At 48.0% G+C, this 16,358-nt stretch overlaps 1 protein-coding gene across 1 annotated transcript; it reads left to right on the forward strand.

Moving 5' to 3' along the window:
* The first annotated feature begins 2,217 nt into the window (after window positions 1-2,217).
* On the forward strand, window positions 2,218-4,708 carry LOC120836991. The gene is made up of 2 exons (XM_040206150.1): window positions 2,218-2,221; window positions 3,171-4,708. Exons 1-2 carry the CDS (start codon window positions 2,218-2,220, stop codon window positions 4,706-4,708), a joined length of 1,542 nt encoding a protein of 513 aa, XP_040062084.1.
* Window positions 4,709-16,358: the final 11,650 nt, after the last annotated feature.

Raw genomic sequence — 16,358 nt, forward strand, 5'->3', positions numbered from 1 at the left:
ATATGGCCACGAGGTGCTTATTTTATAATTTTATGTGATGTATTTCATTCCCTGGTTCAAAAACACAATCACGATTTCACTTTTAATACTGCGACACAAAGTTGTATCAATCACGGGTATTTTAGGCGACCTAGCACACTTCGCGACAATATTTTATACCGTGTAAATAGATCAGCTTGAACTTTAGAATTTTACTTAAACACGAAGAAAGGACAAGAAAATGCCGTAGAGTTCTAAATTTCAAGCTGATCTATTTATAGATGTACCAACGAGCTCACCTCTTCACTCTTGTACTTAAACATTTTGATTCAGGTAAAAAAATGTGTTACTAGTAAACAAAGGGATGTCGAGTCGTATGAACACGACGTTATGTGCGTTAATGTAGATTTTCTTTTACTCTTGCGTCAAAATTAAATAACAGAATTCCATATTTTGGTACCTAACACCAAAAGTAAATTGCACGGACGATCGAAGAAGTTATATAGTTTATCGTTTCACGGCGTAAATAGTGTATATGGCCAGAACAACGTGGAAAATATATTCTCAATTTAGCGGTTCAAACCGGTTTGAACCGGTTTGAACCGTTATTTTTTGCTCCCCGGAACTGAACCGGAACCGAACCGAAAGCCGTGAACCCGAACCATAACCGAACCGATAGAAATTTCGGTTCGACACTCTGACTATTATAAGAGGTTTTATAGTCACCAAGCTGCTAAACTATTTTAAATTCTGATTATTCAACTTAAACTGAGTACAAACCTCTGGTGTGGATGACTTTCTGGCCCAAAAGATCTCATCAAGGTACATCGCACAACAACAGCAAAAGAAGAAAACAGGAACCATACTTCAAATCACGCGATGCCGCACTTGGGGCACAATTTCGCTCCACGCTTTCGCCTGCCTCTCCCAGCTATCAGACAATGTAACCAAAGGCCACGCTTTTCCATCCCACTCAACGCCCTACCAAACGCACGGGAACATCTCCCGACGCTTCCTCGGCCAAGACCCCGCGAATCCTGCGCGAAACGACTATCGATTCCAGAGTCCCGCGTTTTATTTACAAGTTCCTTTTCGTGAAACGTGGCTGCGGCGGCTGCCTTTCGACCCCCCTTCCAGTCGACATCACTGTACGCACAACACTGACGTCATCGACCTAAAACGCGAGAACGAGCGTGCACGCGTGTAGCCGCCCAGGAGCGTCCAAATGGCAGCGATCATTTTTTGACCCAGACCATTACAGGAAGAGAGAGAGAGGGGCATCCGCATCGCGGGCGCATCAAGTCGACTGCAGCGCCCGGCCCTCCCCTGGCGGCGCTGCGGTTAAACGCGCCATGAGAACCTATCGACCTCCGACAGTTGCGGGCAAAAGGGCTGCTAGCTTGCCAGCCTATAGCCGCTGCGCCGGGCCGGCCGGCTTTAATGTGATTATGCGCCGGCGTCCTCCTCATCATCCAGACCTGACGTTTATCCCGGGGAGCTGGGGTCATTTGGGGAGAGGGGAAAACGGGATTGGGGAGGCGAGGGAAGAGAAGCGGAGCCGCCGCGCTGTCGAAATAGTTTCGCGGACTGAACTCGCTCGTGTTTGTTCCTCCATTTTTACTATGTGTGTGTGTATCCGTTATGGGGTTTCTATTATGATTTTATGCTCGCGCGCTCTCCAGCACTTCACTCTGCGTGCGAGTGTGATTTTGCTGACTATCGACCGTTTACTTTCTGCGCCCTCGGAGCAAAATGATGAAAGAGATCATACGCACAGACAAAACGAGTGGAAATATCCTTTCCATCCTCGAAACAATAGAGCATGGCATGTAACGAAACGAAATGGGGAAAAAAACGAAACTTGGAGAAAAAACGACGTCTTCTTTCTTTTTTTTTCCTTTTTCTTTTCCGCCATACGTGGAGGCGCAGAAATGGAAAGTAACTTATATGAAATTGAAAAAAAAAAAAAAGGATTGCTTCACTTGACTTTTATTAATATTATTTTGTTTTACGGAGTAAGGAAATTTTGTCTCTAGAGCTTTCGTCTTTTCACTTTGTTCTTGTATTCGTTTTGCCAGAGATGATTCAAATTAACAAAGGAAGAGCGGTTGCCTTTCTGAAACTCGTTCCGAGATAAGCTGCAGTTATTGTGAGAATTGTTTTTTGAAGCGTGTGAATGAGCCGGCCTTAAAAGTAGGGGGCACAGGAACAAAACTTTACGGAGAGAGGTAGAGCAAAATGGGTATGAAGAAACTATTTTTTTTTACTTCTTTTTTTTTTTTTTTTTTTTTTTGAGCGCTGTCTTGAGCTACACGAAAATATTAAACATATTACGCAAGTTTTCTTTCATCCCTAGAGTCTTGAATCTGAAATTGGACAACGGCTCCTTGTAATAAAAAATCTCATTTCTGATTTTTTTTTTTTTTGAATGCACGAAAACGAAATGCGAACCATTACTATTCCAGTCAGCAAAATCCCGCTTCGCATTTAAAATTGAACTCCGGTACTTTTTCCTCGATTTTAGGGCTACGGCTGTTTTTAGTGCAGAATGTGTCCCTGAATTACCAGGTGTGACTTATGTTTTGATGCCTCGTGTAGTTGTGTAGATATTGTTGCAACTAACGTCGGACAAACCTCTGTTGGCGTTAGACGAACAGGGAGTAGAAGTAGAAAAGAAAGAAGTCTGCTAAGCTGCCCTGGCACGTGCGTACGAAAAGCGGAAAAAAAGAAAAAAAAAGAAGAACGACGACGACGACGATGAACGTGAACGATTGAACGTTTTGACCTTGCAAGCTTTCGAATGTCGATGTATTATTCTCAGCGGTGTAAATATTAACGTGTTGCTCGTTGTGTGACAATGGAACGATTACTGTGACGACCCGCAGCGACTGCAACAAAAATTTGGTGCCGAAACCCGGGACTGACATCGCTGCGGATACTTCGAAGCTGGAACGTGAGTGACTCTTCACGTACAATGGAAGTCCTCAAGAAAAAGCGCAAGGCCATCCGGTCACAGGTAACTCGACTGGTGAACGACGCAGAAGGGTTGCTAAGGGCCCCAGGACCGAACGTAGCTGAGCTAGAGATGCTCATTGAACGCCTGACACTAGCTCAGGGCCAACTTAACAACGTCGACTCCGCCATCGAACCGCTTGTTTGGGAACAAGACGGAGATGCTGAATTCGCGCAAGTCGTCGAGTACGCAGACAAGATTGTCATATACTTAACCAAGCTGAAGAGCCAGTTAAGGCGCTCGACGGGCGCGGGGCATTCCGGCATAGCCAGTCAGTTGAACGAAAACGGAGACAGACTGGCAGCATCAACATCAAGGAAGGTCAGACTTCCAAAGCTGGAACTGATCAAGTTCAACGGACACCTGAAAAACTGGCTGCCTTTCTGGAACCAGTTTGATGCCGCAATCCACCAGAACCCTGACTTGACACCGTGCGACAAGTTTAACTACTTAAAGGCGGCACTAACAGGGGATGGAGCGGCAGCCATTGATAGACTTCAGTCCACAGCAGAGTGCTACGCGGACGCCATCGATCTCCTACAGCGGCGGTTCGGGAATCAAGAAGCGCTAATCCAGGATCACATGGAAAGCCTCATGGACATACAACGTGTTCCACCTCAGCGCAACGTCAGAATCCTGCGGCGATTGTATGATAGCCTGCAAGCTCGCATCCGGGGTCTCAGGGCACTGGGCGTAAGCGAAGAATCTTACTGTTCAATGCTTTACCCAGTGCTCCTTCGAGCGCTCCCAAGAGAAATGACCATCGAATACCACCGAAAGACACTGCAGGGGGTAGCCGAGAATGCCACTGCCAGTAGATCTGTACCAGCGTCACAGACAAGTTTAGGACCTACCACAGATCGCACACATCTGAGAGCGCTTCGGACTCTCCTCGAGTTTCTGCACATCGAGGTGGAGAGTCAGGAAAAGGCATCTAAAGAACGGCAAGAGGACGTTGGTGGTAAATCCACACCCCATTTCACCAAGCGCGAGGCGCAGAAGAAGTCTACAGATCCCGACATGCCACGAACCTCTACTGCTACGGCTCTGCATGGTGTTGTGGAAGGTCTCGAATGTTTCTTCTGCAACTCAAAAAAGCATGGAACACCCGACTGCAACTCAAGAATAACGCTAGCTGAAAAGAAGCGCAGGCTACAAAACGCCCAGAGATGCTTCCGGTGCACGAAAGTGGGGCACATGGCAAGGATGTGTCGAGGTACACCCTGCTGCAACAGGTGCCGAGGCAGACATACCTCCAGCATGTGCGACCCAGATTATACTCCGAGACGATCTGCCGACGGATTGAACGCACAACAAAAGAAAGACGAAGCACCAGTTAGCCTACATGTAAACGAGGAAAACAAGCCGACAGTACTCTTACAAACGGTTACTGCGTGGGTGGAAGGCAAAAACAGGAAAAAGCGAGCTCGGATTCTCTTTGACAGTGGTAGCCAGCGCTCCTTCATCACGGAAGAACTATCGAGGAGTCTCGGCTGCAAACTGCTCGGGACCGAGATCCTGACTGTCGGAGTGTTCGGAGGCAAGAATAGGGAACGAACGTACCGCAGAGTTCAAGTGATTCTGCGCAACCAACACAGTGGCCAGAAACACATGATTGACGCCCTCGAGACACATTCCATCTCCGAGCAAGAACTCCCTAGCCCTGAGAAGGACGTTATAGAAAAAAATGGAAGAACTCGGGCTTACTTCGGGTGACGACCTGAACGGACTGGACTGTGGCGGAGTAGCGATACTACTGGGATCGGAACATTACTGGGAATGTATAACAGGAAGGATCCAACGACTGAGCAACAGCCTCACCGCAGTGGAAACCGCCTTTGGCTGGGCAATACATGGATCCACACAGTTGACTTCCGATACTGTCAGCTGTTCCCAGGTGATAGTGCTCATATCTGCTGCAGACGAACAAGAGCCAGCCATCTTGAGGAGATTCTGGGAGCTTGAAAGTGTAGGAGTACTCGAAGAGGTGGACCGAGATCAGTCAGATAATGACATTATGCGACGCTTTGAAGCAAGCATCACCAAGACGAAGGGAAGGTACGAGGTTGGCCTCCCTTGGAAAACAGACGTGCACCTAGAATGCAACCGAGATGTGGCATGGAAGCGCCTCGAAAATCTACGAAGGAAGATAAGCAAAAACCCAGACCTCATGCGAAGGTATGACCAGGCTATCCGGCTGTACGCAGATAACGGGATGGCCGAGAAGGTTGAACAGATAAACGGTTTCGAAGGACGTGCTTATTATATGCCACACCAAGCTGTTCTACGAGAGGGTAGCAGCACGACAAAAATGAGGATCGTGTTCGACGCCTCTTCGCACGGACCGAATTCTAGATCATTGAACGACAACCTTGAAGGCGGTCCGAACCTGAATCCAGACCTGGTGGCCCTGCTCCTGAGATTTAGGCAACATCGGGTAGCACTGATTGCAGACGTCGAGAAAGCCTTCCTTCAGATCGGTGTACACGAGGAGGACCGCGACGCCTTGCGGTTTCTCTGGTATAAAGAGTCGCCTCACCCAGACCAACCTACCCCAGAAGTCGAGGTCTGGCGTATGACAAGGGTAACCTTCGGTACCACATGCAGTCCGTTCCTATTGGGAGCAACCCTACAGCACCATTACAAGGTTATGGAAAGCGAGTTCCCACAAACAGCAGAAAAACTGAAAAAATCAGTGTATGTGGACGACCTCTTGACCGGCACAGAAAGTGAGGTGGCGGCCCAGAAGTTCTACACCGAGGCGACCAAAATATTCGGGGCAGCTGGGATGAAGCTTCATAAGTGGGGGTCCATCAGCGCGGTCCTAAAGAAAATGCTGGAGGACAACGTATCCGAAGAGAGAGTCCTTGGACAGCTGACGGGAGTGGTGAAAGTGCTGGGTATAACCTGGGAGTCGAACGAAGACAAACTGTCTTTCACAACAGAACAGGTGGTCGAGTTTACAAGCCAACGCAGAAACACCAAGCGATTCGTGCTCCAGACCACGGCGCGACTCTACGACCCACTCGGTTTCCTCTCTCCTTTCGTGACCCGAGCCAAGATTTTGTTTCAAGAGATCTGGAAGCGGAACCTGCGTTGGGATGATACACTGCCGGGTGAACTGATGGGAGACTGGGAGAGTTGGTGCGACGAGCTCACCAAACTGGGTCAGATCAGCGTGCCCAGGTACTACGACAGCGGACTGAGCAACATAATCATACACAGAGCGTTGCATGTGTTCTCGGACGCCAGCTCTTCCGCCTACGGATGGATTATTTTTCTGTGTTCAACTGACGACAGGGGAACGAAGAAGGCGACAATACTGCTTGCTAAGTGCCGCGTCGCCCCCCTGAAGGAAATTTCCTTGGCGAGACTGGAGCTCATGGCAAGCTTGATCGGATCGAGACTACTGAAGTACGTCAAGACATGCCTCGAAATCCAGGTGGACGAAGTTCATTTTTGGACGGACTCGATGATCACTTTGCACTGGATAAGAGGAGAGGCCTCCAGATGGAAAACGTTTGTCAAAAACCGAGTACTGGAGATACAAGGAAACTCAGGGGACGCAAAGTGGCACCACTGCCCGGGTAAGGAAAATCCCGCAGATTTGATGACCCGAGGGCTGAAAGCTGATCGACTGCTTTCTGCTGCACTCTGGTGGACCGGACCAACTTGGTTACAGCTTCCAGCGTCCGAATGGCCCGAAGAAACTGTTGGGGTGCTTTCCCACGACAAGCTCGAGGAGAAAGTTTCGGAAGCTGTGGTCACGCTAGTGCCTGCAGACACGTCCGTGGAGTTCATGGACATCTCGAGATTCAGTTCGGCTACGAGACTGCACCGAACAACAGCCTGGGTGCTTCGGTTTGTCCATAACCTTCGATCACCAATCAAAACTACTGGATCGCTGAGCGCTGAGGAGATCCAAGCAGCACGAACCGTTTGGATAAAGAAGGCACAAAGCTCGACGTTTGCCTCCGAGATTAGTTGTGCAGCTGAAAAAAAAGCAGCGCCGCCTGGTTCAGCCTTGCGAAATTTCCAAACGTTCGTCGACCAAGAGGGAGTGCTCCGGATCAAAGGCCGTATCCGATCAGCAAACCTTACTAGGGATGAACGTGAACCCATCGTGCTGCCCAACGAGCACCGGTATTCTACCTTGCTGACCATCGAAGCTCACCGAAAGATGATGCACGGGGGGCCACGAGACACTCTCATGCAGCTTCGCGAGAGATACTGGATCATCCGCGGAAGACAATTGGTGAAGAAGGTGGTGCATGCTTGCGTTACCTGCCAGAGGTTCAGTGCCACTCCAGCCAGTGCTCCAACGGGACCTTTGCCGGGTACAAGAACCACGCAAGCTGATCCCTTTGAGGTAGTCGGCATAGACTTTGCGGGGCCGATGTACGTGCGAGAAAATGAACTCACGCATAAGTCATACATTGCCTTGTTTACCTGTGCTGTCACGCGCGCGGTGCACTTGGAGCTCGTGCCGGACATTTCGACAAAAAGCTTCTTGCTTGCGTTCCGAAGGTTCGTGTCGCGAAGGGGTTTGTGTCGCATCGTGTACTCGGACAATGCGCTGTCCTTCAAGAGGGCGTCCAAAGACTTGGCCGAACTCTGGAAGACGCTTCGACATCCAGAGGTGGTAGACCACTTCGCCAACGCGAATATTGAGTGGCGCTATATTGTTGAGCGGGCACCATGGTGGGGAGGTTTCTACGAGCGACTCGTCCGATCGGTGAAAGTTGGGCTCAGGAAAGTGATCGGTAAAAAATGTTTGGACTCGGAAGAATTACATACAGTTCTGTGCGAGATTGAAGCCGTAGTGAATTCACGGCCTCTCACAGTTGTCTACAATGAGATCGACGAGGGCGAGTCGCTCACTCCTGCAAGCTTCCTCACGGGACGAAGGCTGACGGCGCTTCCGGTGGCGGAGAAAAAAGACTTCGCTTCGTCACCTGAGGTGCTCCGCCAGCTTTGGAGACGCAGAAAGGAGGTTCTTAACAGATTTTGGGAGACGTGGCGATCGGAGTATCTAAGAGAGCTCCGATCCGCCTATGAAAGCAAGCAACGGAAATCCACACCCATTGAGGTTGGACAGCTTGTCCTGCTTAAGGAGCAGCTTCCACGTTTGCTGTGGAAGATGGGCAGGATTGAAGAAGTCTTTTTGGGTCGGGATGGAAAGATTCGTTCATGTGTCGTGCGTGTAAACAGGGGATTGTTGCTGAAACGACCGGTACAATTGCTTTATCCAATAGAAGTAACTGAAATTTAGAATAGGCGAACCCATTCGGTGGGGAGTGTGTTGCAACTAACGTCGGACAAACCTCTGTTGGCGTTAGACGAACAGGGAGTAGAAGTAGAAAAGAAAGAAGTCTGCTAAGCTGCCCTGGCACGTGCGTACGAAAAGCGGAAAAAAAGAAAAAAAAGAAGAACGACGACGACGACGATGAACGTGAACGATTGAACGTTTTGACCTTGCAAGCTTTCGAATGTCGATGTATTATTCTCAGCGGTGTAAATATTAACGTGTTGCTCGTTGTGTGACAATGGAACGATTACTGTGACGACCCGCAGCGACTGCAACAGATATGTTATATCACAGTTTTGTTTCGTCGGTCTATGGCGAAGCCGAAACAACAGGCTAGAGAAAATGGCAACCCTGGTGATCAGATCGTGTGACGCCAAGTTCCTACCATGGTAAATCAAAACGTACGATTGGCCTAATTGCGAGAGCGGTTCCGATCAGGCAGGTAAAATTTCATGGCTGTTTTACTGCTTTACTTCGTATATATCAAACTTATGTAGCCAATATTAATGCACATTGCCAGCCGAAAAAAAGAATACCCTTTCAAAAGCCCATCAAGCAACACTGGCGGTTGCCATTATTTGCTCACGAAGCGCGTGATTGGATCCGAGTCTTCGCCAAACTCTGACGCAGCCCGCGTGTCCAATACAGGCTCAGAGTATGTGAGCAAGCAATGGCGGACAGGCGTTGCGCGAACTCCTGCACCACGAGTTGTTCGCAGAGACAAATTAACGTAAAATGTTTTTACGGCACACAACGATACCTTACATATTTTTTTATAAGAACAACAATCTTAGTGGTGTGCAATACACGTCGGAGAAGCGTTGTACGGAAGTCTATCGTAAGCTCGCGTTGAGCAAGAAGGAACTCAACTATGGCCGCCAGGGTAGGTCTCGGGGTCCATGGCTTTCCGAGATCTCTTCGACGAACGGCGCCGACCCACGCCTCCCTGAACTTCTAGTTTTTTAAAGAACTAGTGAAAACACACGTCCAGGTTGTGCAGCGCGTTGTTTGCGGAACCCAAAGCACAGCAAAGGGTGCTCAACATTGCACAGCGATGCCAGTCCCTTTGGCTCCTTGCACTTCGGCACACCGACACGCTTGAGCGAACCTGTGGTCAATAACATTCGCGCTTAATCGCTGATGTGAACTTACGAAGGAGTGCACATCAGCAGTTTTAGCAGTGTGTGGCACGACACACTGCTAAAACGTAAGATAACTAGCAGAAATTGTCCTCTGGGACGGCTGAAACCCATTCAGGAAAGCAGGACGCCAGAAGTGACAGTACAAACAAGTAACCTCCTTGAGCACGAACCTGACGTCGGGGCAGAATGCTCCTTGACAGACGGCCAACCCGCTGACTGCCCGCTGAGAGCCTGGTGATTGTATTTTGAATATCAGTTTTAGAGTGGATCGTGGTTTCCCATTAGTGGAATAGTGTGGCAGTGCTCGTTTATTCTCCGCGAATCGGTATGTCATCTATTTTGTTTTGACTTTTGTCCGGAGTTACCCTTTACACCTCCACCTTTTATCGGATAATACGTATATAAAACAAATACAGCTTTCGAAAGCCTTTATTTATAGGTGAAAAAATCTAGCTTGTTTATAATAAACCCAGTGAGAGCATAATGTGTCATACGTGCATAACGCGTGCCTTACGGGTAGTTATGCTTGCTTATAAGAAGATCTTTGGGTGGTTTCAGATACGTGTTGCACATACGACACACTCATGTTTAGCCGGGAATATAAAAACCATCGAGACGATTTCAAAAATTATCCGGGAGTGGAGTGTGGAAGGAAGCTTTAATGATAAGTCTCCAAAGGCTCCGCTTTTTCCAAAGGTGCTTGTGGTTTTTGGAGTTATTAGTGTTTCTGAATTGCATAGATCCCTCTTGTGGTAGCATGCATATTCGCAATGAAAAAAGGTGTATCTACGGCCCCTTGACTAAATTCACGCTTCGCATTTTTGCCAAGCACCGAAAACCATTTTTATGGAAGCGCGCAGGGTGCCTTGAACTAGACTATGTTGTGGGTTTAGGAATGTCGGAGTTCACGCAAGTTGGCCAATATAGAGCTGTTCACTATGCCATGATGTTAGTCATCTTCATGGTAATACCGCCACAATGAGCTGTGATAAGGCACTTTATCGGAATTAAGACTGCCGTGTTCTTGCAGAATAGGCGAGAACAAAAAACAACAAAAAAAACAAAAAACAAAGAAAAACACAGCCGTTAAAGTATGGAAAAGGAACGAAAAACAGCATTGCGTCAACGGCTTCGCAGGTCTCAGATCAGAGAAACAATTTTCATTCAAAGACATTAACTTTACTCTAAGAGTAATTGCGTCCTAAACTCGTATTTTTGAAGTCAGAAGCAGTCTGTCATTGTCATTGTTATATAAGGCGCATATCAGACAACTGAAGAGGGCTTCATATAATATAAAGCAGCAGAAAGACGTGGTCTTCGCGCCTGAGGTATTCTACCTGCTCCCCCAATATATTTTACTCTAAATCAATATAATATAATTCGCATGCAAGCTTTCCCAAATGCCCTCATGTACCTCCAGATGAGCTCCGTACTTACATCTTCCTGTAAACGTTCCGAGACAACGCTGCCGAGCCTTGCCTTTTCGCCAGTCACGAGGCTGTCGTTGCCAGCTTTTCTTTAGTATTGAATTACCGTGGTTATATGTAAATTACAAATACGGTAGAGCTTCTCCGACATGTCCACATTGCGGCCACGAATGCCCAGATAGAGGACAAATGGTGTGGAGGCAGAGAGGAACCCGATACGTTGTCCGATTCAAAAGACCGTTTAACACCAAAATCTCCCAGCGTGCGTGCACTCGCGCGCCCGTGCCCGTGTGCTCAATGTCGTCCTTCTTATACGTTTGCGTAAAGTACTAACATATCTTCATAATGGTTGCAGAAGTGGGTTCCAGCAGCCTTCCGCTAGACGCGTATCTTGGCACGGGATCTTTGGGAATAATAGAGCTGCTGCGGCGAGAGAATTTGGTAGAATAAAACGACAGGGGTCTATGTACCATAGAGTACATCGTAAAATATGCCTCACTATCCAAATACGAGGATACATAATGAATTCCTTAACCCAATATCAACTATATTATTTATATAAGCATTATGGGCGCTCTAAACGCCTAATATGTGTCACTCTTCAAGAGTGATCATTTTCGCCTCCAGCCGTATTATGAACACAAAGTGTCGACTGCCACTGAAAAATGCACGCCATTGAAAAAAAAAGGAGGTCTTTTTGGCAATGCATAGACTCTTCACACTACAGTGTGCCATCACCTATAGTCGCTATCAACACGGGCGAGATTGAGCCGCCATAACCGACCTTCTTTTGTCTAACCAAGATGCCGAGCCACTGAAGCGGGCGTTGATGAGCCTCCACAAAGGCTTATGCTAGGGAGAAGGAAACAGAAACGTCTGAAATGGCAATAACCTGTCCTGCTGTGGTAATTATAAAGTGGAGCGAACGGAATAAAAGGAGACAAAAACTGAAGATCGCTTGTGGCGGCGCCCATGCACAGCTACCTGAAAGCGTCTATAGGGTACCTGGCGGTACATTGCACAGCAACAAATTTCTATGGAGAAAAAGGCTACCTGAAGGCGAAAGTCGGTTGCGTCTCCCTATGTGTCCCTAAAAATTCACGATGACGCTTTAATTACGTTCTCACGCCAGCGACAAAAAAAAAAAAAAAAGAAAACAGAGAGAGAGAGAGAGAGAGAGAAATAACTTTAATTGAATAAGCATGTAGCTCGTTTTCTCCCGATGCGAGAGGAGCCCTCAGTCCAGGGCTCCTCTAGCTTTTGCTGCGCTCCTGGCCCGCGAGACCATCTGGCTCTGGTCATCCGGGTTCAAGCTGGACAGCGCAGCTTCCGACTGCTCGGCTGTTGGATTTGTGATTAGGGGGGTCGCCTGGATCCTAGGGAATGCCCAGATGACGTGGTACAGTGTAGCTTTTGCCGTGCACAAGGACATGTGCTAGTGGAGTAGACTACAGGGTATTTGGCATGTAAGGTGGGGGAATCCGGCGCCGTCCTACAGCATCCTCCCTCGTTAAGCAGGGGTCGCACTGTTCATACGCCATACAAAAGACAGTCTGCAAACATGAGTTCAACGCAATATCCGTGGTTCGAATGCCACGTGCCAAGTCTTTTTCTCGACCGCATTACCACGCGGCATTCGGAGACGAATCTCGCGGTAACTCGAGCTCGAATCCGTATGCAGACTGTCTACTGTATGATTTTTAAGCCGTGTGACTCCGGTTTTAGGGTTTTGTACGGCAGGGAGAAGGTGCGGCGGCTGAAGCGCCAATGCTGGAGTCTAGAATGGCAGGTTAGTGGGATCGGGACAGGGATCAGGGACAGGTTTCAGGCCACTCCAGCGGTGGAGTGGCCCGGATGGTTAAAGCTCGGGCTGACGGGTGTTCGCGAAAGACGACCTTTGCCAAAACTACGGCAGGCTTCCTGCGAGTCGGTAATTATTGTTAGGGATTTGGCAAGTGTTTGTAAACAGGATAACTGGGCGAGTTGGTATGAATTCGTAATGGAACAGCGCGAATTTTTGCAAGGACAGAGGAAGGAACTGGACAGGACGAGCGCTGACTAACAACTGAAAGGTTTATTCTCAGGAAGCCACGAAGAAAAACATACGAGAACACGACTCTCTAATCACAATGGAAATGCGCATGCGCCTCACAAAATTGGGTGCTATCAGTTACAGAATGTTATATCCGTCATCCCCGATCTAAAAATTCGACCTCATTGTCCAGCAAATTCAAGGAAGCCTGACTCACGCAGGCTGACCCCTCCTTCTTTATTCTATGAGCTTCAACAATCTCTCGAGCTTTTTGGTCCCTGTGTTTATACAAAACAACGGCTTTTTCAAGTAACGGTGTGCAGGCGCAGTCCCTGCAGTGTAACGCCAAGTGAGAGCTTGCCGTACCTGTTAAAGAACTACGGTGTTCCCGCAGGCGAATGTTGAGGCACCGCCCCGTTTGTCCGATGTATACCTTCCCGCAGGTGAAGGGTATCTTGTATACTACACCCAAGGTGCATGGCACGAATCACGCATTTCCATCGTGATTAGAGAGTCGTGTTGTCGTATGTTTTTCTTCGTGGTTTCCTGAGAATAAACCTTTCAGTTGTTAGTCAGCGCTCGTCCTGTCCAGTTCCTTCCTCTGTCCTTGCAAAAATTCGCGCTGTTCCATTATGAAGTGTTTGTGGACACGTTCGCTAGCCCTATCGCAGTTTCCTCCCCCTCAAGTGGGCTGAGAATTGGGACGGACGCGGATGTTATTTCCTGAACGTTTTCGCTGATCACATTGATAGCTAAATCCAGGCAACCCGGATATCAAGGCTTCAATTACGCATTCGTGCCACAAAGAAAAGGACGATTCGGCTTCCTACCACCTGCTTGCACAACAAGGCGCAGTATTTAGCTTGGCAAAGTCAGTATTGGTAAAAACCAAAATTAAGACGTAGATTTCTTTAAGTAGAAATAATCATTATATGATTAACAAAATATTTAAAAAAGGAAAACAAGTTTTTATATTAATTTTTTTATAATTATCGAGCCCTTACCCAAAACCTGTAAACGTTGTTCAGCGGTAATTTTTAATCACCATACTAAAAACTTAAATGTGTGTTGTTTTTTTCTTCGTTTTTTGCCACACTAGGATGCTTTTGATGCTAAAAAAACTCTTCTTCCTCACTTTCAGTGACGTTTTAGGTTTCATACGAGTTAAATCATTTTCACAATGTCCCATGTGGCTCTCAAGAAATATTTTCACGTGGGACTCTTCTACACAGCCAGGTTCGTATTCAGCCACACAAAAAAAAAAACTGCGAGCAAATGAATTAACGCATTAATGAACGCGCAAGCAAATTAATTAATCTCACTCAATATTCCTGCGAAGTCCAGTCCAGAAGATAGTATCAATAAACGGCACTTTAAACTACGGTAAAGTTTTGTTCAACAAAAATGCCAAATTGTCTTGCGTTAGCAATAACAAGCACAAAGTAAAATGTCCTAGTTCGACTTGTGCGTCCAGCTTCAGATTTCTATTTACTCTCTTACGATATGCATTACATACAGACGATCGCGAATTGCCGACTTTAAAATGACTAAATCTTCATCAAAAGGTCCTGGTGTCACAACGAACGAAACGGCCGAGTCCTTCAATCCACAATCATTCATGCTTCGTGACGTAAACGCTGCGATCAAAGCGCCCTTCCCTGGGCGAAGCGGGGACTTCAAGGCGTAAGCAGTGGATGGAGTAAACGGGGTCCCAAACGGCGATCCGATTACAAGCGGGACGCCCACTCGAGCACGTGTCGCCGCCAGTGTGCCTCGAATGCAGAGTAATCCCAACTGCTCGATCGGAGTCACGTGATTTATGGGCCGTGTTTACAATACGGGCGGCGAAGAGGTAACGTGAGCGTTGATTGTCTGCAAGCGTCTCGGTCTCTCCGCTAGATTTCCCCCTCGCCCCACAATAACGCAGCGCGTGCGTACTTGCAACCAATCTGCGTAATAGGCGTCCGCCATTAAAACGCTCTTTATGGTTTGAGTTACTTCGTCTCTTAAATCTAAGCTCTTTAGTCGTCGCCGCTAACGCACCGACGCTGGCAGCCCGCGAGCGCTCTCGCCCGCAGCGTTTTGGGCCTTCGTGTTAAGACCCTCGGCGAAGCGTGCTGCTCTCTAGTCGCCGGGGCTATGGACTGAGAGACGAGGCTTAGTCAACGGCCCCGTTTTTTTGCCGCCCGTACGTGACTATGGGAGCTAAGTCGGAAAGTTGGGCTTTAAGCCTCGCGAAAGAAGCGAGCTCGCGTTTTAACTCGCGTAGATTGTGGAAGCTTGAGATGAAAAGCTGTGACGGCGAGTAGTTTTTAGTGTGAAAAGATGAAGAAGCAGCGACTCTCCCTCTAAAAAGGAGTCTAACTAAACGAGAAAAAAAATAGCAGTCCTGTATGAGCATAGTCACAATGATAGCTGCGGCACGTCACGGCGAAGTCTTTGGGCATCGGCGTCGCGTCCATGTCCCTGTGGGGTGCGTGAACAAAAGTGTTCGAAACATAATGGACATCGGACCTTTTTTATTTTTTTTTCTCGTGCAGCGGACCCAGATTCGTATCCCGCGGGCGGCGGGTGATTTTTTTTTTTCTTTTTTATGGATTTGGCAACATTGATGACGGACACTTCACGACCTTCTACGCCAGCTACCACATCAGCAACGGACGTCACCAGGGGCGGATTTAGATAGGGGTTCCGGATGTCATGACCCCCCTCTTGATTTCTGCATGTGTAAAATTTAGGGCGTAAAAGGAAGGAGAGGGGGAGGGGGTTTCTAAACATATGGTACGCTGACCAACACCTGACCCACTCCCCCCCCCCCCCCCCCCCTTCAGGAAATTCCTGCATCCGCCCCTGGACGTCACTTCCTGTGGTGGGAAGAGCCCGCAACAGCTGTCTTGTCAAAAGCGACGTCGAAGCCTTAGCACGAAGGAGTTGGCATCTCCGCAATGCTTCGACGTTAAGCAGTCAAAGCACGCTTTACAGGGTGCGTCCGCAGGTCGTGACTGGTCGTCAATTATTGGCTCATGGAATGACTTCCGCGTGGGGTTTAAAACTACCCATGTCACGTCACTGGTTGTGCATAATTCTTGATGAATGAGGGAAGCCGGTGGTCAACGGAGGTATTTCTCCGCAAAGTCCAAAAAATCTTGGACTCCATCCCCGCCCTTGACCGCTTCGATCTTGATGAGCATCGGGTGGTCGTGATGCACTTCCCCGGATGGCGACTTTATAGCACCGAATAAATTTCTCGTCGATAAAAATAAGCCAGCGTCGCCATACTGTGCCGGACCAACATCACGCAGTTTAGACATCTAACGCGGAATGTGCTTTGTTTTCTTGGTGGATGAGGCGTACCGGTGTCGTCTGGGATATGCATGATTGGTATGGTTACTAATAAATGTAAATAATAAGCAGAGAAAGAGGAATAAGAAAAACAAAAATGTAAAAGTAAGCGGGG

This window comes from Ixodes scapularis, unplaced genomic scaffold (assembly GCF_016920785.2).
Source record: "Ixodes scapularis isolate PalLabHiFi unplaced genomic scaffold, ASM1692078v2 PGA_scaffold2__306_contigs__length_199485367, whole genome shotgun sequence".
In the NCBI taxonomy this organism is placed as follows: Eukaryota; Metazoa; Arthropoda; class Arachnida; order Ixodida; family Ixodidae; genus Ixodes; species Ixodes scapularis.